Source organism: Sylvia atricapilla, chromosome 18 (genome assembly GCF_009819655.1).
Source record: "Sylvia atricapilla isolate bSylAtr1 chromosome 18, bSylAtr1.pri, whole genome shotgun sequence".
In the NCBI taxonomy this organism is placed as follows: Eukaryota; Metazoa; Chordata; class Aves; order Passeriformes; family Sylviidae; genus Sylvia; species Sylvia atricapilla.
This window is the reverse complement of record NC_089157.1, coordinates 9,998,273-10,022,597: the sequence shown is the minus strand read 5'-3', so window position 1 is coordinate 10,022,597 and position 24,325 is coordinate 9,998,273. Positions and strand designations below refer to the sequence as shown.

The following is a 24,325-nucleotide window of genomic DNA, read 5'->3' as shown; positions in this document are numbered from 1 at the left end:
GCTGGCCCCAGTGGTGGGGATGAGATGGGCCAAGTTGGCCTGAGCTGGGACTCACAGCAAGAGCAGCTTTTTGGGCCAAAATGCAGCCCTGTGCCCCTGTCTGGCAGGAATCAGCCCCTTGGCTGGCCAAATTCCAGCAGCCAGAGGAGTGATTCTCAGGACTGGGAAAGGCAGAGAACTGGTGTCCTCCTGCCATGGATGAGTCAGGTGTCAGAGCCTTACCTGGGCTTGCTCCTGGTTTTCTCCAGGGACTGAGCCCCTTTTCCCAGCCACAGCCTCAGGACCAGGAGTTCAATCTCCATGAGCAGGGGCACAGACAAGTCAGGCACCAATTTGTCAAAGGATAAAGGCTTTATTTATTAAAATAATAACTCTTTTTTTTCCTCTGTGAGGCAGAAGACCTGCAGGGCAGCGTGTGCTGTGACGTGGGTGACTGAGTGCTGAGGCTGCAGCTGATCACAGCCATCAGTGACCCCGATAAAAATCAGTGACACTGATGAAACACATGGAATATTCCCCACTGTGGCTCCAAGACTCAGGGGTGAAGGGGTCTCTGCTCCACAGCCCCGTTGGATGCCACCTCCAGGTCGTGCTCCTCCGCATCCCTGGTGAGGTCTACAAACACCTGCAACGGGACACAGTGGAAATGACCCCATCATTGCCATGGACTGGCTGTATTTGAGATGGTGACAGGTTATTTTTCGCTTTTCCACAGGCAGTTCCCAACCTGGAGCTCCTGCATCAGCCTACCTGGTGGAAAGTGTTCAGTGACAAGCTGTACTCCTCCAGCTTGAAGGTCCGTTTAGCTGCGGAGGGATGGAGAAAGCATCCTTAAAAACCAAATCCACATAAACCATTGGAAAGTGATTTCCTTGTTTAACTGATTGCTTCCTTTTACCTGCTTCTAGCTTGGAGAAAGACCTGGACAGAGGTAGTGCATCTGCCACTGGAATCTTGTAGGTCAGCAAGGAAGAAGTCCTGAAAAAGTAATTTAAAAAATGAATTCTTCATCTCGTGACACAGCATTGCAGTTTGGCGGGGTTTGTGGGAGAACTGTGCTCCAGGTAAATCACTGAGCAAGGTCAGTAGAAGGAAAAGAGCACCTCAGCCAGGCCCAGGCTCTGGGCAGCCCGTGGACACTGACCTTTCCTGCCGAGCTGCGTAGGGGAAGAGGTTCAGGATTTCTCTGTGGAGAGCATCGCTGTGCCCCACGTCTGTCATTTTGAGTTCCAGGTGGTAACTTGTGCCAAACTTACTTTTGAGATCCTCAAGGGAACCGATGTAGCTGCAGAGGGGGGAAAAACACAGCTCAAACCACCACAACCAGCAAAGAAATCAATGGCTTTGATGCCTTAAGGTTTATCTTTCATGTTTTCAGGTTCTGTGCTGCCCAGGGGCAGTTCTGAGCTCACAGTCAGTGTCACTCAGCTCTCTGCACACAGCAGGGACACAAAACAAATCCTTTCCCCAATGGACACCAAGGACAACTTTCAGCCCCAAAGCACAGCCAAGGGTGGCTGCAGGGAGGAACAAGAAGGATGGGACCTCCCAAGCTGCAGCTGCCCTTGGACAGTTCAACCCCAAGGTGCAAATGGAGCCAAACTGACCCAAGTTGAGACCTGGTGACTGGTCAGTCATTTTGGTGACTATTCTTGGTCCACTCTGGGTGTAGCCATGGCCAGGCTCTTGTCTTGCCCAAGGTGTATTCTAAAGGTCTTTCAATAAATATCTACTTTATTCTAGCTCTGTGCAGTCTCTGTTCCAGCTCAGCCTTCCCAAGGCATCAGTTTGAGGGAGCTGAGGAGTAGCTGTAGATCCTCTTATCCATCAGCTCTTTACACTGCGTTACCTCCTCACAGAACCGACTGTAGCACACACAAAACCAAACCAAACCAAACACATCCAAAACATCATTTTCCATTAGATTACAAATTAAAAAACCCCAAACTGACCCGAACAGCCCCCCAGAGTAAACCCCCTTCCCCCTGTGCCCACCGGAGCTGGCCAGACACCAGGATGGCCACGCGGTCACACATCGCCGCCGCCTCCTCCACGGACTGTGTGCAGAGGATGGCCGCCCTCTCCTTGCTCCTCATGGAGGCCTGAATCACCTTCCTGGGAACACAGGGATCTCAGTCACATCCTGGGAATAGCCACAGATAATCTCCTGGTCTGTGTTTCCCTGTAGCTTTTCTTTTTATTCCTGCCGCAGTTGGGATTCAATGCGCCAGACGGAGTTTCTTGTTCAGACTCAGGTGTTTATAAATTCTTATCTCTATCACAGTCCCACAGACTTGGAGTTCTACAGCACTTCTGGCTAATGAGGTAAAAAATGGCCTCTGTCTCTCTCTGTACAAGGCCTTTTAAGGATAAAGTGTCCAATTAAGAAATGACGCCTAAATTATTTTTACTTTTAACCAAATAACCAACCACCCCTGTCCCACAATGTGGATTTTTCTACCCAATTACAAAATCCCATCCAGACAAGTGAAGAAGAGGGTGAAAAAGAAGGATTTAACCCATGCCCTAAATCCTCAATCTTGCTTAATATGTATATTACTAGATTCTAAACCCTTAAACTCTCAGTTTTCCACCCTGTGATATCACACACTTCTATTCAAACCACACACCCATAATCCCAGTGCTATCACTCAATTTTGGGAGCCTTTTTCATGGCCTCAGGTTTTGAATGACTTCCTACAGTTTTTTCTCTTGCTCTGAAGAAAACAGAAATCTGTGTCTTTTTTGTGAAATGCACGGGTTCAGCTGGTGTCTACTGAGATTTTCTGGGGTTCATTAATGACCATAATATTACAGAACTTGCTGTCAGCTGAGTGAGGAGCTCAGCAAGTCCTCCCCATCCTCTGGGCATTAGGAGAAAGGGAAAAGACAGGACCTCTGCCTTCCCAGGGGTTCCTGCAGTGGGGAGGGTGAGGCCCATCCTGTCACACCTGTCCCAGATTCCCATTCCTGCCAGGCCAGGGCTGCTCACCACATGCGGCGCTGCCCTTTGGGGTCCATGCTCACTGAGGGTTCATCCCAAAGCATCACTGTTGGGTCTCCCAGGATGCTCAGAGCAAAGGACAGCTGGAATGGGAACAACATGAGGTCAGGGCTCCTTTCTTTACCTGCAAAGCTGGTGCACCTTAATCCCCGAGTATTTCTCAAAGCTGAAGCTCTTGATTCCAAAGCACAAGAGGAACAGGGATTTTAAAAAAATCCCACTTCAGGTGCTCTCAGTTAACATTTTAATCTCTCAAAATCAGATTTCCCCAGAACTCCTGAGCCTGCCAAAGATGTGACAGTGGTTTTCCATCCCATTTACTGGCAGATGCAGGTGGTGGGGCGTGAAGAGGTGATTGTAAATCCAATTTGTGGTTAGCACTTATTAAACACCCGGTGCAGGAGAATGGGACAACAGGGTGAGGAGGAGGGAGGGAATTCTGCCAGGCTGGATTCAAAAGGTTTTGATGAAAATGAAAGATGCCAGGAATACACTCAGCTGAAGGTTTCCTCTGCACCACGTCCAAGAAAGAGCGAGCAAGGTTGGTTAAGTAGCAAAGACAAACCCAAAACTTACCTTTCTGGCTTCTCCAGCAGATAAACTTCTTGCTGGGGTCTTGAAATGCTTCAGGAGATCCAAGGCCCTTCCTATGCTGTGGGGAAGGGAAAGGGAAAAGCCCCAGATGACCATCTTGGTGTGCAACCTCTGTGGTCAGACACTGACATCCTCAGGTTATATCCATCCCCTTGGGTTACTTGCTGATTCTGCTCCTAACTTGGATGGTAAATTGAGGAATTTTTGCAGAAATTCAAGGCAGGAAGCGCAGCTAATGAGAGAAGTGAGTTACTCATGCAACTGGTCATGAACCGGGACAAGTTTGAATATTTTTTTTCTGAGTTTTCCGAGGTAAACTTGGGCTACAACCTTCATTGGCAAGGGACTGAGAACAGTATAAAATAGCAGATGTCATCGGGAGCAGATGTCATCACCTCTCTAAGGTGAGAAGCATTGAAGATGTTGTTTCTTAACCGCACAAGCCAGTTTTGTTAACAGAGAAACCCTTTCCCTACCCTATAAAACCATGGAGTGACTGGGCTGGAAGACTCCCTACCTCTGGAGGGAGGGAAAACCAACAGATGAGAGCATTTGGCTTCCTACCAGCTGATGGCAAGAGCAGCATCTTCTTCCCTCATCCCTCTGACAGCAGCAAAGGCCTCCAGGTGCTGCAGCACTGTCAGGTGTGGCCAGAGTGGGTCCAGCTGTGGGCACCAGCCCAGGGCCCCCGGGCATGGGGTGGCTTCATCCCGGCCCCTGAACAGCACCTGCACAGACACACAGCCCTGTGGTTGTGCGGTCACACTGTCACAGCCTGGTTTGGGTTGGAGGTATCTTAGAGCTTGTCTTGGGTTTGCAATACGTGACCAAAAATGTGTATTCTATTTTCCATCTCTTGAAACTGGTTGGGGAGGGAGTGAGTGCCTTCTGTCAATGGCCCAGCTGTTAAAACCAGCTGGGGCTGTGTTCTTTATCCCTTCCAGGACCCATCCTCCCCCAGGGGTATCTGCTGTTCATGGGCCATCCAGGCTCACTGCAGGGCTCAGACAATCCCATCATCCCATTGGGAGAGGCTCCACCCAGGGGGAGGAGCCAAATATTCCTACCTGTATAAAACCTGCCATTCCAAACACCTGAGCAGCCTATTTTTCACTGGATTCCAGAGGAAGACTGGACCCAGCTCACCACCACTAGACCCTGTTCTCCAGGATCATCTCTACTCCCACAGAACCACATCTGTCACTGCAGGAGGATTTATTTGGACTGCTTCCATCACCCTGACCAACAGGGCTGTATTCTGACTCTGTCAGTGCTTCTAGGATTTTTTGTTTGTTTGCTTGATTGCCTTTTGTACTACTACATTTGTATCTTTTTAATATTCCTAGTGAAGGACTGTCATTCCTATTCCCATATCTTTGCCTGAAATCTTCCCTTAATTGCAAAATTATAGCACTTTGGAGGGGGGTGTGGTTTACTTTCCTCCATTCCAAGGGAAGCTCTGGCTTTCCCTAGCAGACACCTGTCTTTCCAAACCAAGACAGAGCTCATCCCATCCCACACCTGCCACGGGCAGGAACATCTTCCACCAGCCCAGGTTGCCCCAAGCCCTGTCCAACTGGCCAAGCCAAGCAGTTGTGTGGTCAGCAGACCAGTGAGTGGTCACTCCATGAGCAGGGTGATCCTGCTCCATCTGCCTTTTCACTCTGGGTAATATTACTGACATCACCCTGTCTTTTCCTAGTAACACTTTCGTGTTTCCAACCTTCAGGCCCAAATCTGTAAGAGCAATGGCATTTCCCCTCCCTCAGCACATGCCATTAATCATTCTGCAAGTAATTAAGTGATGGATTGTTACTGGCCCAACACTGCTCACATTCGTTTTCAATTTCCTGGTTTTGCAAGGCTGTTTATGGGGAGTGTTATTTTTGGGGTTTTTTAGATGTCAACAATCCTTACAAGGCTTGTGACATTTCACCATGGGTTTCCAATGCCAGCTGAAGATTTTCTGTTGCTCAAACTCTTTAATCTGTAACACTGACTTTGAGGAACACTAGAATTTATGTTTGGCATAAATCAACGCTTTTTTTCTCAGCTCTGTAAATATCCAGGACACATAAATTGTACATAAACACCCATAAATCCCCTGATTGTAGGAAGATATTGCTGGCTTGCCTTATCACATTCTGAATATTTAAAAGCATCAAGGTCATCTCTGCAGCTGCTCCAAGGAGCCACCTACCTCCCCAGCAGTCACTGCTACACCTCCAGAAATCATCTTGAGAGTTGTGCTTTTGCCAGCTCCGTTGGGTCCTAACAGACCTAAGACTTCTCCTGGAACAAATATGCAACAACTGTTAAGAATATTTATTGCTAATGTGACTTCTCCTCAGTATTCTATGTAATATTTAAAAGTCCAGTAGGAGAAAGAGTTGTTTTATCCCCTTAAACTAAAACTTTGAATGCAGGAGACCTGAGCGTCAGGTCTCAATGCCCGTGAGAAAATTCTGACAAAAATATTGCCTCCAAATGAGACCTTCCCTTTAGATTTTAGTCATTTATATTATAGAGAGTATTGCAAAGTACTTGAACCTTTTTTAACACCAAAAGAGAGGTTTTTGACAGCAAGTTTCTTCTTTTTCTTAAAAATGGAAGTGGCTGTCCTGACTTCGTATTCCTTGCGCAAACTGTTGACAACAACCAAGTCCTATGAAGAGACAGAGAGGGAAATAAAAATTCTCCTCCCACCCCATGAGACAGCTGGTCTGTTCTTACCATTAAGCAGAACTTTGAGAAAGAGAAAAAAAAAAAAAAAAAAGAAAAATATGCAGAATGGGAATAAAAATAACGGTGCCAGCTAGAGTCCTTGTGGTGCCAGGGTGACCGTGGGCTGGACGCTGAGATCACATTGGGAGATCTGAGTGCATGAGCTAAGAAAGCAGAGGCAGATGAGAGAAGGGAAATGATGGGGAGTGAGAAGCCAAACCATGCAGAGGAGGGCTGGGTCTGGATTCACCTCCTCGTGCTGCAGCAAAGCCGCGGCGCTCCGCATCCGCTCCCTCTCCGCCTGCACCTCGGGGGGCTCCTCTCCAGGGTGGTCCTTGTTCTGCTGGGTGACCACTCTCCTCTGCTGGATCCTGTGAGTGGAGAAGGAGGAGAGATGCTTTCACTGGGAATCACTTCCAAAAAGGTTGGTGTTTACGAGGGTTTTTTTTTTCCCCAGGGCGGTGCCAGTGAAACCCAAAATTTATTTGCCCTCGGGGAGCTGGGAAGGGACACACAAGGATCACTGAGCTGCTCCACAGACAGTGTCTGCTCAAGTGTTTATTCCTGGGGAGGAAAAGCTAAAATTCACGGAGAAAATGAAGGGCAGTTTTAGCTTTTCCTTCATCTTTAATAATTGACCTGTTCCCTGCTCCACACATGCCAATCATCTGTTCAAGGAGAATTAAAATCCAAGTGGCAGGTTTGCAGACCGATTTGGGCATTTAACTCCCACAACGTTTGATAGTGAAATACTTTTTATAAGTCGAGGTAATGTTTGATGATGTTTTTACAAGTCTTCTCCCACGTGGCTGAGGTGGTTGGTCACTTGTTGCTGGTGACAATTAAGCAGAGAGCACTTAAACAACCTCGACCTGATGAAGATTTAGGGAAAGTCCTCATCCTATTTGGAGCGATACTGACACCTTTGAAAAGCAGTTAAAATTTTTCTGTTTCAATCTGGAACTATAATTTAGCCCCCTGTAGGGAAATGTCCTGAAATCTCAGGTATGAACCTTTGAAAAAAGGTTAAATTACAATTATTATCTTCTCAAGGACATAGAAAAAATTGAAAACACTGGCTTTAGCCACATGTTGGAAAACATTTTTCACATATCATGTTTTTCCCTCCTGCTGTCAGGGTCCTGCCTGGCTGTGCAGCTCCAAGCCCACCCTGCAGACCGGGATTAGTGGGATTATCACGAGGAATCCCTGGGACACACCTGAAGACAGGATCAAATCCAGGGACTCCTTCTCCATATCTCATCTCCAAACAGCGCAGGAGGAAAACCAAAATCACACAGTGGATGTACGGCTGAAAAGCAGACATTAATTAGGTTTGTAGGAGACAAGGCAACAACACACTCTGTTAATTTTAATTATAAAGGGATGCAGTGACATATCTCATTAATTTCAGCTGTTGAAAAGGTCTGCAAGGGGAAGGAGCTGAATTGATGCTTTGCAGACATTCCTCTCTGATATGCAGGTTTTTTGCAAAAGCCTTGAATTTTTACAGCAGCTCTAGCCCAGATAATCCACCCGCACCCCAGCAGACATCCTGTGGGATGGAAGATCATCTCGTCCTTTCGTAGGAGCAGCATTGGGATGATCACCTTATTAATGATATCTCTGCCTTCCACATGAGCTCCACTTAACCCCCTCCCTCATTTTTGCAGCATCCAAGAGCCACATGAGGCATAAAACCAGGATTAATTGGAATTTTCCTTCCCTGCCAACACTTAATGGGAAATTTTGACTACAAAAAACTCAATCCTTTCATCATGGGGAGAGTTTACAATCCCAGTGCAAGCCCACTGCATCAGTGACAGTCATCCCTGCCCAAGCAGCCACCTCCAAGCCTCTCCTTACTGCAAAGACAGGTATGTAGACGTAATTCCACGTCTCAAAAATCGTGTGATTGTTATAAATGATGAAATTCTGGAAGAAAAGGAGATCAGTCAATTAGAAAATTCCTCAGCACGGTGCTTCTCAGGGCAGGGTCAGAGCAAGGTGGGGATGTTCAGCTCCTCTTCAGGGTGGGATAAAGGAGCTTTGATCTGCCTTTTTTTCTTTGGTTCTTACTGCCTCAAGAGGTTGTGGCTTCCTTGGCTGCAGTCATTCAGAGGCCTCTAATCAGTCAGGTTAAGTCAGTATTTTCTATTATTGCTTCTCTCTTCCCAGTTCTTTGGCCTTCTCCCAGCTCACCTCGTCCTTCCTGCTTTTCCCACTCCACCACTTTCCCCTCCCATGCCAACCTTGCTGCCAAAATGCAGCCACTGTATCAGCTCTTGGTGACTAAACAAACCAAAAACAACCCCATCAAACAAAGGATTAACGGGGCAAATCTCGGCCTCTTCTCCCACTCAATAGCCTGGAAAATCTTTTCCTGTTTTCTTTTCCCACTCTCTCCTTTTGACTGGGAATTTGGGAAGTGCCTCTTGCTTTGCCAGTTTGCAAACCATGAGGATAATTACTGAATTTAGTAGGATGTGTTTTGCTTACTAGTCCAGAGAACATGATCCAGCCCACGGGTGGAAACACAGGAATCAGCATACAGACGTAGTAAAGTGCTTCATGATGGTCACTGTTCATAAAAGCAGCATAATTCACCTGGAATAAAGCAGAAAAACTATTTCCAATATTAACGTACCACTGCTAAAAATATTTGTCGGTGATTCAGGTCGTTCTGCTGAATATTGACATAAATTGAAATTTGACAATAAATTGAAAAGCGACGTAAATTTGAAATAAAGCACCAAGTGGCAAGGTGTGCAAATCAAACACTTCCTCACTTACCAAAATGAAGGTTAAAGACCAAATGTAACGATTGCTTCGTCCCGTGTGGAACACGAAGGCCATTAAATAAACAAGGAGGACAAGAGACATCCCATAACCAAAGAGGCAAATGAGCTGGAGAGAGAGAGAGAGAGAAACATCAGTGACAAGGAGGGGCCTGTGGATATATGAAAACCTGCCCAGAGCTGCCCATTGCAAAGAAACTCTTTAAAGCCAAATCCTGCTAGGAAATGGCCCGGAGCTCACCAGGGTCAGCACGGCCTTGGCCTCCAAGGGGCAGATGCGGGTGAAGAGCACTAGGAGCCCAAACATGAGGCACATCAGGCTCCAGAAGAGGGGGATGTCCACTAGAGCCTGCCCACACCAGTAGGCTGAGGGGAAGAGCCCCGCCAGGCGCAGCTGGGAGCGAGCCTGGAGCTGCAAAAGTGACAAAAATGAGAAAAGGGAAAGCCTGAAACATCATTCCTGCTCCTTCTCTGTTCCCTCGCTCCTCCTCCCTTCCTCTCCTTTCTGAGCACTTCCAATTCTTAGCTCCACCATTGTTTAAAACCATATAATTCCTAAAAGGAAAAATATTACATCATTCCAATCTCAAAAGCTTTATTAACATCCAAATTATTGCGAGCCCCAGATGGGATGCAGAGAAGTGCACAGTGGTGCTAATCTGACTGATTCTCTTCTGTCATCCTGCCTAGAAATCACAGAATCACAGAATGATTTGGGTTGGAAGGGACCGTAAAGACCATCCAGTTCCACAAGCACGGACACCATCCCCTATGCCAGGGTGTTCCAAGCTCCATTTTCAATCTGGCCTTGGACAATTCCAGGGGTCCAGGGGCAGCCACAGATTCTCTGGACACCCTGTGCCAGGGCCTCCCCACTGATGCTCTGCAGACATTTTGCATCTTATTCACTCTTTGTGTACAACCACCCGCAGCTCGTGCTCTTTACCTTGTAATCCTCCACGCTGCTGATGGCAAAGAGAGGAGGCAAACCAGCAGCCAAAACCAGCAGGTAGGTGAACAAGCCGAAAAAAATGTAGTTTGTTAGCTCTCCGTTTCCTCCCTGTGGGGAGAAATTCAGTCATCCACAGCTGATGCTCCCCAGGGAAAATCTGGTGGTGGCTTGATGCTCATGAGATGGTCGAAGTGAACAAGAGCACTGACGGTAAGTCAGTTGTGTTTAAGAACAGAAAACAAGGCAAAAAAACCCCACCCCAAAATAATGACATTTAGCATCCTAAAATTTGCAGAAAGATTTGGATTCCTGTGAATTGTTGAAGATGGAGACCAATTTTTTGTTGCTGAGGAAAGGTTTGCAAAGGTCACTGTTGTATTCCCACCAAATTCATCAGAGTGTCCTGGTTGGAAAGGACCTTAATAATCACCTCATTCCACTCCTTGCCATGGGAAGGGACATCTTCCAGTGTCCCAGGTGGCTCCAAGCCCCAGTGTCCCACCTGGCCAGGGAAAAATTTCCTCCTAATATCCATCTAAACCAATCTGGCTCAGTGGGAAGCCATTTTTCCTGTCACTCCAGGCCTTGTAAACAATCTTTCTTTCCACCAGGGACTGGAAGGCCACAGTTAGGTCACCTTGAAACTTCTCTTTTCCAAGAACAACCCCAATTCTCTGCGAACAGCACGAACTTAAATACCTCACCCTACCGAAACCCCACAGAACCCTTGGACACTGCAGGAAAAATCATCATTAAACACCCCCAGGAGCCACCAGCAGTGGGACCATTGCCCCCAACCCTTAAATTCTATTCTCCCAGCCAGGTTTCCAGGCTGTTCAGCCCCCAGCCCTGCAGCTATCCCAGGGAATTCTGGCCCAGCAATGAGGGCAGGGCTCTCACCGTGTAGAAGAGCTGGCTCCAGACGCGGAGGCGCGCGGTGGAATTGTGGAGCTTCAGGAAGGTGTTGCTGAGGATGTTCACCAGCACAGGGAAGCAGTTGATGGGCTCTAGGCTGCACATGACCGTGAACTGCTGCCTCTGAAGATGTCAAAAAAAAAAAAAAAATTAGAAATGGGCCTTCATGTCCCATTGAGAGGCGTGAGCAGCGCTACTGAAAGTACTTATTACACCAAAAATATTTATTTCTCTCATTTAAATACTTCTCAGATTATGTACAGGATGAAAGAAGAGGGGGAAAAAATCCCTCACCTTGCCTTCCAGGGATATTTTTATAGCTCCATTGTAATCTGGAAGGCTCGTGATATTTTTCTCTTGAGTTATTTCTGGGGTTATGTTTTGAGCCTTCAAAGCAGCAATGAAATCCTCGATTTCTGATCCTGAAATCAAATCAAGGACAGAAATTAAAGCCATTAGAGGGTTTTTTTCCTTTAAAGAGAAACAGTTTCATATAAACAAGTTCCTATTTGCAAAGCAGAGGTATGTAAAAAACTCCAAATATTGAGATTCTAAGCAAACATATATTTCCTTTATCTTTTATATTTATTTAAACTGGTTAAACAAAATATATGTTTCAAAGTTAGTCAATTTATTGCCTTTTTTTAAACTTACCTGGTTCATTACTTTTTTATAGATCATCTATATCATTACTAGAACTGCATTTGCTTTTGCTCAGAAGAAAACATCTCTCAATGCACATTCCTTTACAGTTTTGTGGCATTTGCAAGGTTGCTCTGTCAATTATAATAAAATCCACATTGATGCAGAAAGTGAGTCAGCCTCACATGTTTTTCCTCACCTGTGTCATTGAAGATGAGGAGGTTTGTAGACCTATTTTGAATTTTCTCTTTTGTGGGAAGAAAATACGGGCTAGATGTGATTTCCCAGCTGCTGGAGTTGTGCCACAGATGAAACAGCATTAAAGTCATCAGGGGTGGAAGGATAAACGTTCCAAATAACAGTAATCTAGATGGAGAAACAGAGCATAAGTGAGGCTAGGGGAAATCCACTAATAAGTAATTGTGTGATTTATAGGGGAATTTTAAACTTAAGCAAGCCAGAGTACTCCCACTAAGTCCAGACTGCCCCTATTTTGAAACATTTCCCACCTAAATCTCTGCTTCCAAATATCTCCAGTAGTGTTTAAGCCTTCCCTCAGCCACTCCAGGGCTGCAGAGTAGGTGGGAGCTTCTGTACTTACATTCCCCTGAGGAATTTTCCTTCATGCTTCAGCCTCAGCAGGCGAATTCTCAGCACAGCACACACTTGCTGCCTCCAGAGCATCATCCCACTCATGGCCAGGATCTCCTGCTTGGAGAACCCCGGGAAGTTCTGGTCCCTCTCCTCGAGGTCTCCATCTCCTGTGTGTTCACCAAGAGAAATGCCATCACCCACAAAGAGCCCTCGAAGGACACCTTTTAATCCCAAACAATCATCAAGGCTCTTCTGCTCTGAACAGAGGGATGCTTTCATTTTTTTTTTGAGAGAGAGAAAAGTAAGAAGGGTAGAGAAGAGGGGCCATAATTCATCCAGAAGAGAATTTATATCGGTGAATTCAGACTGGCTGGGCTGGCAACACATCCAAGATCTTCAGTGGCCTTGGGAAGCGCCTTTTGCAAACTTTATCCTTTCCCACCTCCTGGTCTGGGCTGTACAACCCTTCAAAGGTAAATACACTTCCAACAGCAGCCTTAATTTTTGTGCTTGAAAGCTTTTGGGAAGCCAAGATGGAATCATTTGGGCTTCTCCAAGATGATATTCCTCAGTGAAGGCAAGTGGGATACAAGTGCCATTCTAGGCCTGTCAACAGCCACATTTAGCAGGAATTTATTAGATATTCAATTAAATCACACATCAGATGGAGCTTAGATTCCATAGATGGAACTTTAGGGATGCCACGCTTGCTAAAGGGAGCCAATGCTTTACCTTCTGGATCGATGGCTTCCTCACCCTGCAGCTTCAGGAAAACATCTTCCAGGGTTGTCCTGGTCACCTCATAATCAACAACCCCCTGCAAGAGGTTGCTCTCGAGGTGGCTGAACAGACCTACACGGGAGGAACAGCCAGAGTCAGCACCAGCTCAGCCAATTAGCACGGGATGTTCCAGCATTCACAGGGATCATCAATCCCCATAACCTGAAAGTCATCACAAATTTACTATTTTTTTTTTTAGACGTAACTAGTGGAAAATTCAGTCGTTTTGGTTTTCATGGACCACCCTGAAACCAGAAGAGGGTCAGTGGATTTTAATGTGTAGGTTAGTTGGTGGAATTTCTTTTTTTTTTAATCTTTGTTATTAATATTAGCATGTGCACTGAAGGCTTTCTGTAAAACTGGTATTTATGCAGCCTCCTAATACCACACATTATAGACCAAGTGATATAATTTTTTTTCCTTCACAGTAACTTTGATTTCTGCTTTTTCCACCAGTGAGTTTCCCTTTAAAACCCTGGCACAGGGACAGGTTTCCTACCTGGGAAGCTGTCAGTGTTTTCCAGAGGCAGCCTAAAACACAGTTCATTCCTTTTCTGCCCCTTGAGCACAGCATCAGGGATGTACTGCCTGACCACGGATGACACAAGCTCTGGGTCACACAGGTCGTTAATGTGCATCCTGTTAAAAAAAAAATTAAATTGTTATAATGGTAAATACAAAACAAAACAAAAAATAAAGTGAATCATCTGGTTGGAGCACAGAGCCAGCGGTGATTCTTCCATAGGGAAACCTCCAAAACTGGGCAGAACTTCAGTGGGATTTTTTACAGCCATCTGCAGTGCCCCTGTTTTTGCCATGCATGCACAAAGTGGATGAGGTTAAGAAATACAATCCTGGACAATGCTGCTAAACCAAGACCTCAGCAATCAAACTCCTAAGAAAAACAACTCTGCATCAAAGCCATTGTGCATCACTCTGGCACCTCAGATCACCTCACTCTGGTCCCCTTCCAGCTGTAGAGGAGCTTTCAGTGTTGGGTTCCAAAGCAAGGCAGTTTGTTGTCCAAAGCAGGGAAATTTTGGCTGCCATAAAGGTCTTTTAAAATGAATTGTTGGGATTTCTATTACTGTCTATATGAGCACTACAAAAACACAGATTCTACGAGAAAATACTCGTGAGAACGGGAAGCTTTTCATGGAACAAAAGGTTTTACCTCAAGTGATAGCCAATTCCCCACTTTCTCTTCAAGTAGAGAGATGAGCCGACAGTCTGTAATCTCCCACAGGAGAGGAAAGCTTTCCGATCTAAGGAGGAGGGAACACAAAGAATTTACGGGGATTTACAAGAGTGCAGCAGACTGACCTCAGTCTGCTCCTTCTGAACTCAGCAGACATTTTAATAATAATTTGAGAAGAGTAAAACCAGGCCAGTCCTGAAGGGTTTTTTTTTTATATTATTTTTGAACCAATGCCTTTTCCCTCAACATCATGGTTAATTCTTTTAGTTCTGCATTCTTGTGGGCTCGTGGAGAATTTCCCATGCAGCACAGAAATGAGAATAGTGGCAAGTGAAATCCAGGAAAATGCTGGATTAAATCTAATTAAAATACCGAGAATCACTGGATTAAATATATTAAAATACCGAGTTTTACTGACATAGAGACAAATCCAGATAATGTGGAAGTGCTTTATTGTGAAGAACAGGACTTTATCCTGGAGAGGAGCATGAGCAAAGCCTTGGAGGGACACCTCAGCCCAGTTTTAGCCTTGCCCAGCTCAGCTTGGGTGGGCCCTCTCAGACCGAACCCATCCAGAGAACACCAGCTCTGTGTGCCCCAGAGGTGGGCTGTGCCCTGCAAACCCCTCTGCCTTGGGTTATGTTAGCAAAACATGTTTATTCTATTCCATCTGTTGAAATCAGCTGGGGAGGTGTTTTCCTTATCTCTTGTAACTCCAGGGAGGAGGGAGAAGGTGCCCTTCTGATAATGGGCCAGCTGATAAAACCGGGTGGGGCATTGTTCTTTATCTCTTCCCACCTTCCAGGGGATATCTTTTGGTAATGGGCCATCAGGGCTCACCAGTGACATCACACATTACATCATCCCATTGTGAGAGGCTCCACCCTGTGGAGGGAGCCAAATCGTTCCTATCCAGATGAAAATCGAGACATAGGAACACCAGGTATAGGAACCAGTTAGGAACACAGTGGAAACTAGGAACATCTGGTTTTCCACTGCATTCCTGAAGGATGACTGGACCCTTCTCACCATTACTGGACCCTTTTTTCCTACAAGGACCATCTCTACTCCAACAGAACCACATCTGCCACTCCGGGAGGGCTGACTTTGGACTGCTTCCAGCACCCCAACCAACGGGGTGTCAGGGGTCGCATTTCCGACTCTGTCGGGGTTTCTAGGATTTTCTGTTTGTTTTGTTTGCTTGTTTTTTGCACTCCCACATTTGTATTCTCAATATTTCTAGTAAAGAACCATCATTCCTATTCCCAAATCTTTGCCAGAAAAGCCTTGAATTGCAAAATCATATTAATTTCTAAGGCAGGTGTGGGGGGGTTACGTTCTCCATTCCAAGGGAAACCCCAGTTTTCCCTGGCAGACACCCGTCTTGCCAAACCAAGACACCCTGGTTTACACCCCCACAAGGTGCCAGCCTGGGCTCACCAGCCTGAGCATCAGCCTCCTCCATGGACTGGGTGGTGAAGAGCGTGACGCGCCCGGCGCGGCGCTCCCGCAACACACTCCAGATGTGATGCCTGGAGCAGGGATCCAGCCCTGCCGTGGGCTCGTCCAGCAGCAACACCTGCAAAGGCCAACAGGATCAGAGCCCCTCCAGGCCCCAGGTGTGTTCAGCTCCACACTTTGTTTCGTGCTTTTTTGTGATCTCACTCAGAGAACACATCCTCAAGTGTCGCTCGTTTTTACTGCTCTTCCTCCTGTCATAATATTACCACCCTTCTAATTATAAATATGGCTCTGACTGAACCGGATTCCCCAGTCCTTCCAATTAGTGAACTAGTAGCCTGGAAGTGTAGCCATGGTTTTTGGCTGAGATGTTTTGGTTTTCTGAAATTCTTTTCCCAAGGGAATTTTCTGTAAACAAGAGGAGTGGTTTTGTAACCGTACTATGTTTCATTCTTTTCCCTAGGAGGGACTTCTCCTTGATGTCCCTCTGCTCTGACCAATGGGGGGGAAGAGGTTTGTCTTTGTGTCACCAATCAAATTGGCCTGTGTAAAATAGTACATAAGGGAGACACATCCCAAAAATAAAGGAGTCATTTCAGCCTTCTGAAGCTCGGAGTCCGTGTCGTTGTGGTGTAAAACACCGTCATGGAAGGGCAGGGGAAAATCACAACCCTCTCTGTGCCAAGTCAAAATGCAAAGCTGTGTCCCAAAACAATGCATGTTGTGTGTGCATAACCACTGGTGCCTACCTTGGGATTCCCTAAAATTGCAATTCCAAGGGACAATTTTCGCTTCTGTCCCCCACTCAGGGCATCAGCACAAACATTCTGAGCGTCGGTGAGGTCCAGCACGACGAGAACTTTCTGCACCTTGGGGACACAAGAAGACAAGGGTCACATTTCCAGATGGGCACATTTGAATTCCTAAATTGCTGCAAACTTTATAACTTCAGGACTTCAAAGTTATCTACTCTTAATGGTTTTGCTTGGAGACAACTAAGATAAATCTGAGTTTTAACTCATGACATGAGGATAAGAAAGAACTGGAAAACTACTTTGCCACTAAATTAGGTTTGTCCTCATTTGCACGGAACAAGACACATATTTATCTTTTATAAATAAAGCACAAAGTGCCCAAGATTCCATAAAAGACAAGTCAGTGGCTGAGAACATACCAACCTCTTCATCCACTTCCTTCCACGGAATACCTTTGATGTGAGCAAAAATTCTCAGGTTTTCTTTCACCGTTAAGGCTTCAAAATGCAAATTAATTTGGGGGCAAATCCCAACTTTTTCCTGCATTCCTTCTATATCCCATATTTCAGAAGCATTGTAGTTGTAGATCATGGCAGAACCTGCACAGGGGGATGAACGAAACATTTGACATTAATTGCAACACCATGGATGTTTCTTGAGTCCTAAATTAAAACAAAACAAAACAAAACAAAACAACAAAACAAAACAAAACAAAAAAACCCCCACAAAAAGCCAATAAAGCAAAATAACTGGATTAAAAAATTTAATACATTTCAAAAATATTTCAGAGCACCAAAACCCTCCCTTGAAAATAAACATATTTCCTACAGGCGTGCAGCTCATGGAAAGCACCAGGGCATGCAGATGGACACTTGGGATCCATTATCCCTGGAGCTCGTGTTGAGGGAGAAATCTGCACTGACAACAACCCACCATGAACGACTGAGGGAAAACTTGGAGGGGTTTTTTTGCACATTTTCCCCTTGAATAAACCAACAGCTCCTCCTCTTCAGCTTCCAGGCCCGTTATCCTACCTTCTGAAGGCTTGGAAAACCCGCTGAGAACATTTAACAGAGCAGTTTTCCCGGATCCACTGTGACCCAGCAGTGCAGTGATCTGGCCTTCGTAAATAGTTAAGGACAAACCTGGAACAGAAACAGGACAGCAGTAGGATGGAAGGGTGTGAGAAGTGGACTTGGACCTGTAGCTGCTGCCACAGGTGACAGAAGTGACATTTCTTTAGAAGCTGAGAGGCAAAACCAGATTCAAAAGCACAGGTTGGTTCTTCAGGAATTTGGTCTAAGCTTAGTAAGGAACCATGTTTTGATTGAATTGAGGGAATAAAGTTATTATCTTCAATATTGAAAGAATTTTGACTCCAGTTTTCTACAAGGTTCATAACATTTTATTTTAGTGCGGCTCAAGAGCTGTCCTCAGGAGAAGAAGAGCCCAGAGCTTTTCCAACATATGAGATTTCAGGATTTATTACAAAGCAGCCAGACTTTTCTACCTCATTTTCTTTTGTAAAAAATATTTTGTCTTTCTGCTGGGTTGTTCAAGTTGTGCTTGTTTGGTTTTTTTTCCTACTCAATATAGACCTTCGAGGCCATATTGATTTTTAAAATATTTTTGTATTTTTCAATTTTGGTATTTTCACTTGGAGTTCTTGTTAAACAAAGGCATTTTACAAATAACCCATGACTTTATTATGACTGTGTCAAATATTTGCATTGGCAAGTGCAATTGGAGAACGCAGCTCGGGCAGGGACAGAAGATTTGGCAATAAAATCCCAAGTTTGTCCAAAATAGTTTACATTTTGAAAAGGAGGTTTGAGAGGGGATTTCTAGAGTGGTTCATCACTGCAAAAATACAGCTTTTAAGGACAGTTCTGCTGTTGCAAAAAAAAAAAAAAATAAACAGTGATTTTCCTGGAGGGAACAGGGAGATAACGACCTGGTAGGAATTTGCCAGTAATTTCCCCCAGCAGAAATAACCATTGCACAATATAATTTAACAGGCTCAGAGGCAGAATTCAGTACAGCCAGTACATTTCAAAACACCTTGCGTTCTCATCTGGTGAAAAAGGAATAAAAGAATTACAAAGCCTCTCCTTACCCTTTAAAGCTTCGGTGCTCTTGTTCTTCTTCTTGAATATTTTTTTAATATTGTTTAGTCTAAAGGAAAGTAAGCAAGCCATTAGTTATTGAATCACAATTTGGGGCTGTTTCCTCTGCCTCGAATTAAACTTTGAAAGCTTTTGGGGGAATATTTCCCAGGCTCCTCCTCACACTGGTCCTGTGGAAGTTATCACTTGATGTAAGTCATTTTTTGGTACCTTTAAAGCAGGATTAGGTCTTGTACTTTTCAAAAAGCCGTTTAAAAGGTGCCAAAGATAAACTCGAGGAACATTTTGTGAGTGAAGGAGGAGGCTCTGGGGAACAACATGTGGATATTTAATTAAGAGGGATGACCTAGGTGTAAGTTTGGCAGGTTTCTATTTGCTTTCTGGTAACAACCAGCCACGAGCCCACCCAGCCCTGCAAGGATGGACAGTGCAGAGCTTCTGCAGCACAATCTGTGCTTGAAGATGATGGGGAAGGGGAACAGGAGCAGGGAAATGCAGGGCAGAGAGTTGGAGGATGCCCTACATCCGACAAACGTTCAAATCCAGCTCTGGGGCGGGATGAAACACTGAAGAACCCCTCCCTTTCACTTGTTTGCATTAATCCTATCCATAACACCAGCTGCCAGCCTCACCCTCACCAGTGCAGCCTGGCTGTGCTCTCTAGAGCCAAACAATCCACTCAGAGCTGTGTTTTCCATGCCAAAGGGAGTTCCTCACCTGATGGCTTCCTTGCCATCGAAGCCCGGCGGCATCGGCTCGGCGTCGCAGCCGAGAACGGGGTCGTGGCTGCTGCCAGCTCTCACCCCCACGTACCCACTGCTGCCCCCGAGCCAGTACCAGGGCCTCAGGAAGAAGGCAGGAGGATGTGGGATCCCGTACTTGCCTGAAACGGAGGCAAGGAAAGTGAAATATCAACCCCAAAACCTCCATCTGTCAACTCTGAGAAACTCCCAGCGCTGCCCCGGGAGCTGCAGGATGTGAACTTCCAGCGGAGCAGAAGAATTGATAAACTCTGCAATTTCAATTGCCCCCTATCTGTAAATGCAGGTGGGGAATAATCACAGCCAAGGCCCCATTTGCAACCTCTTTGGTTCCAAAAAATCAGCTGGAGTCTTATAACATCCTTCCAACCCCAGTGGTCAGGGCTGTCGGAGCAAGATCTCAGTGCCTCCATCAGGGTCGTAGTTTTCTCTCCTTTCACCACCCCCTTGGTAACTTTCTCCCTACAAAGAAGGGAATTATAGAAGAAAAAAGCGTTTTTTCCCCTCACATTTTCACTCACCTGGCAAAACCTTATCGAAGTAGATGGCCAGCAGGAAATACAAGACACTGTCGAAGCTCAGGATGAGGTACAGGTTAGAAAAAGGCTGCAACTCTGGGGTAGATGCTGGCCCATATTTTTCTATTTTTACCATCTAGAGGAGGGGAGAGAAAAAAAAAAAAAAAAAAGGCAGCACAATTCAGATGCAACATTTCCTTCAGACAGAAATACTTTGTGTGAGCTACTGCTGTGTCATCACAGCCATTTTCCCTAAAAATCCCAATTCACTCGTGACCACGACGCTGCTTCTAAGGTTATTCCTGACCACAATGGCACCAGAAATGCCTCAGTAAGCTGAATTTCAAACCATGCAGAAGTTACAGAGGGATGCACGTGCTGTCTGCAGAGGCAGCACTTCCAGCCCTCCCAATCCCTGCAGCTTTTGGTGCCCACATCCCACTGCTCATTCCGTGGGGATTTAAATTCGTGGCAGTAAAATTCGTGATGCAGTTGATTGTCCAACCACATTTGCCAGGATTTAGCACAGGTAGTTTTTGGAGCAAAAAAAATCATCTAAAAATCCAAATTTCCTTTTTTTTAAAAAAAAAAAAAAAGCAGAGAGGGGTGACTGGGTTGTTCTGGAGATGCAAATTGTGGATTTTGGGGGGGCTGAGCTTTGATGATGCCCTGGTTTTATTATGGACATACCGTTGCAAGGCCAGCTGTGAAGGCAAAAGGACTGAAGAGGCTTAAAATCCACTCCAAAGCCCGGGGCACTTTTCCAAACAATGTCAAAAAGCCCAGCATCCCAAGGAGGACGTGAAGGAGGAATCCCACAAAACTGGAAATATTTCGCTGCTTTAGCAACGAGCTGAGCAGGAAAGTGAAGTGAATCTGCAGAAGACAAAACCAGTAGTTACCAGGATGTATTCCTGCTGCAATAAAAACCAAACCAAACAAAACAAAATAGGAGTAAAATTAGGGACTCAGCTGGGTTTCAGTGGTTCCCTCCAAGATGCACAAGGTTTTGTTTAGCAGGCAGCTCTGAGATTTAGGGCAGGTTTATAGGGACAGGAAAATCACTCCTGGCACTCATTTTAGCCCCTCTCTTCACTCTGATTTTGAGTCAGAATCTCCCAAAATGTAATGGGAGTGGTATAAAAGCCTACAAATAATAACAATAAATCACAGCACAGTATTTTTTGCTACTTTCTCCTATAATACCAGACCTAAAAGCTCTGCAGTCTTTCAGATAGTTTAATTAGGGAAAAAAAAAAAAGGAAAAAAAAAAAAAAAAGCTGTATCATATAAGAACACGAAAGCAGACTTACAGATGCCGTGCCATAAAAGAAATAAAAGAAATACACATCCAAAAAGCTGTTTTGAGGAAAGGCTTCGCTCAGGGTGACCCAGGTCAGCAGGCTGGCTGTGATGGAGACATACACAGTGTACAGCAAGCTCCAGGATAACCTACAAAGAAAAGCACAGTTCTTTCTGTCCCTGAGCATGACAACCCTTGTTGTGACACAGCCGAGACCAGGTGCAGTGGTTTAAACTCAAATATTTCTTATTTTCATCCATTCACAGTCTCCAGACTGCACAGAGAGTCACAGGAGGGGTCAAGTTGGAACGGGCACTCTAAAAGGGTCATCCAGAGCACAGGAGTGTGTCCACATGGGTCTGCAATATCTCCAGTGAGGGACACTCCAAACCCTCTCTGATCAGCTCAAGCCTGTTCAGTGCTGGGTTACTGCTCAGGAGAAAAGTTCTTCCACAAATTCAGGTCCTGCATGTGCCCAGGTCTCTGCAGATGCACTGATGGCAGCAAAGGGACATGGAAAAACCTGCAGCCAGGACCTTTTATCCACGTGTTTTTCCTGATAATGTGAAATATTTATGCCCAGAGGGATTAAGGAGCCTGTTTGGGTAGACCCTGTGTCCCTCCTCTGCTTCAGCATTTGGGGGTTTCTCCAAAATTTGTTGGGTTTTTTTCCCTTTTTCTGTGTGTTCCATCCATTTTTCTGGAGGCAAACAAGCCCTCCACACCCAGAACCCTGCTGCACCAGGAGGGCTCCTCCTCTTTTCTGGGAGGAAAAAACTACAAAACTCCTATCTCAGAACAACAGGCTTGGAAACAGAGGTCCCTCAGCAAAAAGTACCCCAGAATGGTTTAGGCACCTCCAAAAATCCCCTAATTCCATCCCTCCCACCAGAGCAGGCTGCTCCATACACTTGGCAAAATAATCCCTGCACTTGCACAATCGTTTCTGGGACTTACCAGAAGGAAATGTCTTGCAGACCCATTGCTCTCATCAATATCTTCAGCTTCTTCTTCTCCTTGAGGACTTTGATGGATAAAAAGTGCATGTATGGGCAGTAGCTCAGTATGGCAAAGATGCTGAACCAAAGGTAATCCAGTTTAAACAGGGGTTTAATCACGGTTTTTAGGTGAACTCCAGTAATTGACTCCATTTCCCTCCACACAGAGTGGTTGGTTTTCATCTAAAGGAAAGAAATCAGTGGTTCATTTCGTTTTTGCATTGAAATAGCCAACACCAGAACAAACAGGGGGGTTACAGGCATCAGTCTGTCAATAATGAGGTGATGTTTATAAGCAAATAATCAGCATTTAGTATCTTTTTGTGTTGACTTGCAATAAACTGGGGATTACAAGCCTCAGAATAATGCTTGCCAATAATGAGGTTTTGTTTATAAGTAAATAATCAGTATTTGGTATCTTTTTGTGTTACTTGCAATAAATTGGGGGTTACAAACCTCAGAATTATGTTTATCAATAATGAGGTTATGTTTATAAGCAAATAATCAGCATTTAGTATAATTTTGTGTTGACTTGCAATAAACATTTTAAATCCTTGTTCCAGTCACTGCCTCGAGCCATGAGAACGATCTGTCGTTCTTTTAAATTTTGAATTACATTGTTTAAGAGGTCCATGTCCACAGAAAATCAAAAATCTCAGAATGGTTTGGATTGGAAGGGACCTTAAAGATCCCCTTGTTCCATCCCCTACCAGGGGGCACTATCCCAGTTTGCTCCAAGCCTTGTTCAACTTGGCCTCAGACACGTTCAAGGATGGAAAAATGAACCGGCTCGGTGGTTTTCTCAGTGTCTGGGGGCTTTTTTTTCCCCCCCCTCTATTTTTAGTTTAATCAGTTTGGGGTTTTAAGTTCACACAGAACTCAGGGGAAGAAGAGCAAATTCCACCACGAGCACACTTACTTCTATGATTGCTGCATCGATGCTGGACTGCACGGAGAGGAAACCCCCGTACCAGTACAGAGGGACTCTGCAGTGCCTGGCTGAAAAATCCCAGCAGGTTTCTGTTGGGGAAACAAACATTTTAAAATAAAAAAAAACAACCAGAATTCATCAATATTAATTTATACATTTCCATATGCATGTGCATGTAAATACTAGGGCATGATCCGTGGGGTTGAAAATGAGTTTGACTGAAGTGTGAGGAAATCAAGATTGGGGTTTATTCAACCTTTTTATCTTTTAATGTGTTAAAATCTCTGGCTGTTTTTTTATGTTTTAATGTGTTAAATCTCTGGGACATTATTGCATAAAATTTTCTCCTTTTCCAGGCATGTTTTTATGTAATATTTTATGTATTAAGGTACAAAAGGGAGAGGGGGGAAAAAGGCACTGGACAATCTCTGAGCTCCCTTCCACCCCAAACCATTCTGGGGTTCTCAGATTCTCTGGCTGTGGATGACATTTATGATCTTACAAAATTTTGTTTTCTCTGGTATTTGTTTTCCTTTTACAGACACAAACCCTCAGATTTTCACTCACGTGTTTTCTTGAGCCATTTGGCACGTGCAGCCTCCATCCCTTTTGGGGTGGCACAGCAGCACAGAAATCCAGCCAAACATCTTTTATGAAAAACCAAAGCCTGGGGTTTCATTTCTTTTGTTACCTATGTGCTGAAAGCCTTCGTTTGGAAACGCAGCTCTGCCCACTGGAAATCTGAGAATGTAGGAGAAGTCATCCTTAAAAACCACGCCGATGGTTTCCTCCTCCGAGAGCCCTTTTTCTTCCATTTTTGCCTCGTTTTCCACCTCTTCTATAATTACACCTGCCGTTAGAATAGATCAATCATATTAATTTTTAAAAAAATTACTAAAAACTTTAACCAAACCAGCACAGCTGAAACTCCCATCCTTCAAGCAACAATGAAAATGGATTGGTTTTTTTTCCCCCCCTCGAAAATCACATGGGACAAATGCTCATGAGGATGAGCCAACTCCACTTCAGACACTGCAGAAAAATGGATATTTAAGAGTTTTTACCCCTCAGTGACGAGCTGGAGGCCACTTTGGCCATTATTCTCCTGGTGGAGTTGGTTGCAGGGGTGTAGAGGAGTGTCACCCCCGAGGTGTTGAAGGCTGGGTCCTCCAGGCTCCCCAGGGATTTGTAGGGGAATTCCTGGGTGGGGTAATCCATGATCAGAGCCGCAGAGTCCCGCAGGATGTAGAGGAAAATCAGCGATGCCACCC

The 24,325-nt window shown here is 45.1% G+C and overlaps 1 protein-coding gene across 1 annotated transcript; it reads right to left on the bottom strand.

Annotated features, from left to right (window-relative positions):
• Positions 1–332: 332 nt before the first annotated feature.
• LOC136369473 (ATP-binding cassette sub-family A member 9-like) lies at positions 333–24,325 on the bottom strand. The gene is made up of 37 exons (XM_066332336.1): positions 24,119–24,325; positions 23,746–23,904; positions 23,043–23,143; positions 22,083–22,306; positions 21,136–21,274; positions 20,513–20,698; positions 19,826–19,958; positions 19,261–19,426; positions 18,534–18,592; positions 17,452–17,562; positions 16,841–17,016; positions 16,412–16,531; positions 15,642–15,780; positions 14,178–14,268; positions 13,503–13,642; positions 12,956–13,075; positions 12,231–12,390; positions 11,829–11,995; positions 11,282–11,409; positions 10,973–11,110; positions 10,067–10,180; positions 9,362–9,532; positions 9,116–9,229; positions 8,822–8,929; positions 8,189–8,257; positions 7,543–7,634; positions 6,573–6,693; positions 6,149–6,263; positions 5,799–5,890; positions 4,163–4,326; positions 3,581–3,656; positions 2,993–3,087; positions 1,996–2,115; positions 1,145–1,285; positions 899–978; positions 751–806; positions 333–625 (listed from the first exon to the last, which is right to left on the bottom strand). Exons 1-37 carry the CDS (start codon positions 24,270–24,272, stop codon positions 536–538), a joined length of 4,629 nt encoding a protein of 1,542 aa, XP_066188433.1. The 5' UTR covers positions 24,273–24,325; the 3' UTR covers positions 333–535.

Bases quoted from the DNA above. Each gene is read 5' to 3' on its own strand.
- LOC136369473 (XM_066332336.1), bottom strand. From the start codon at position 24,272: ATGGATTACCCCACCCAGGAATTCCCCTACAAATCCCTGGGGAGCCTG. The intron at 20,699-21,135 runs GTAAGTCTGCTT...TGTCTTCTGCAG, and splicing joins TCTTTTATGGCACGGCATCT to ATTCACTTCACTTTCCTGCT. The intron at 1,286-1,995 runs GTGGGCACAGGG...CCCCCTCTGCAG, and splicing joins CTGGTGTCTGGCCAGCTCCG to CTACATCGGTTCCCTTGAGG.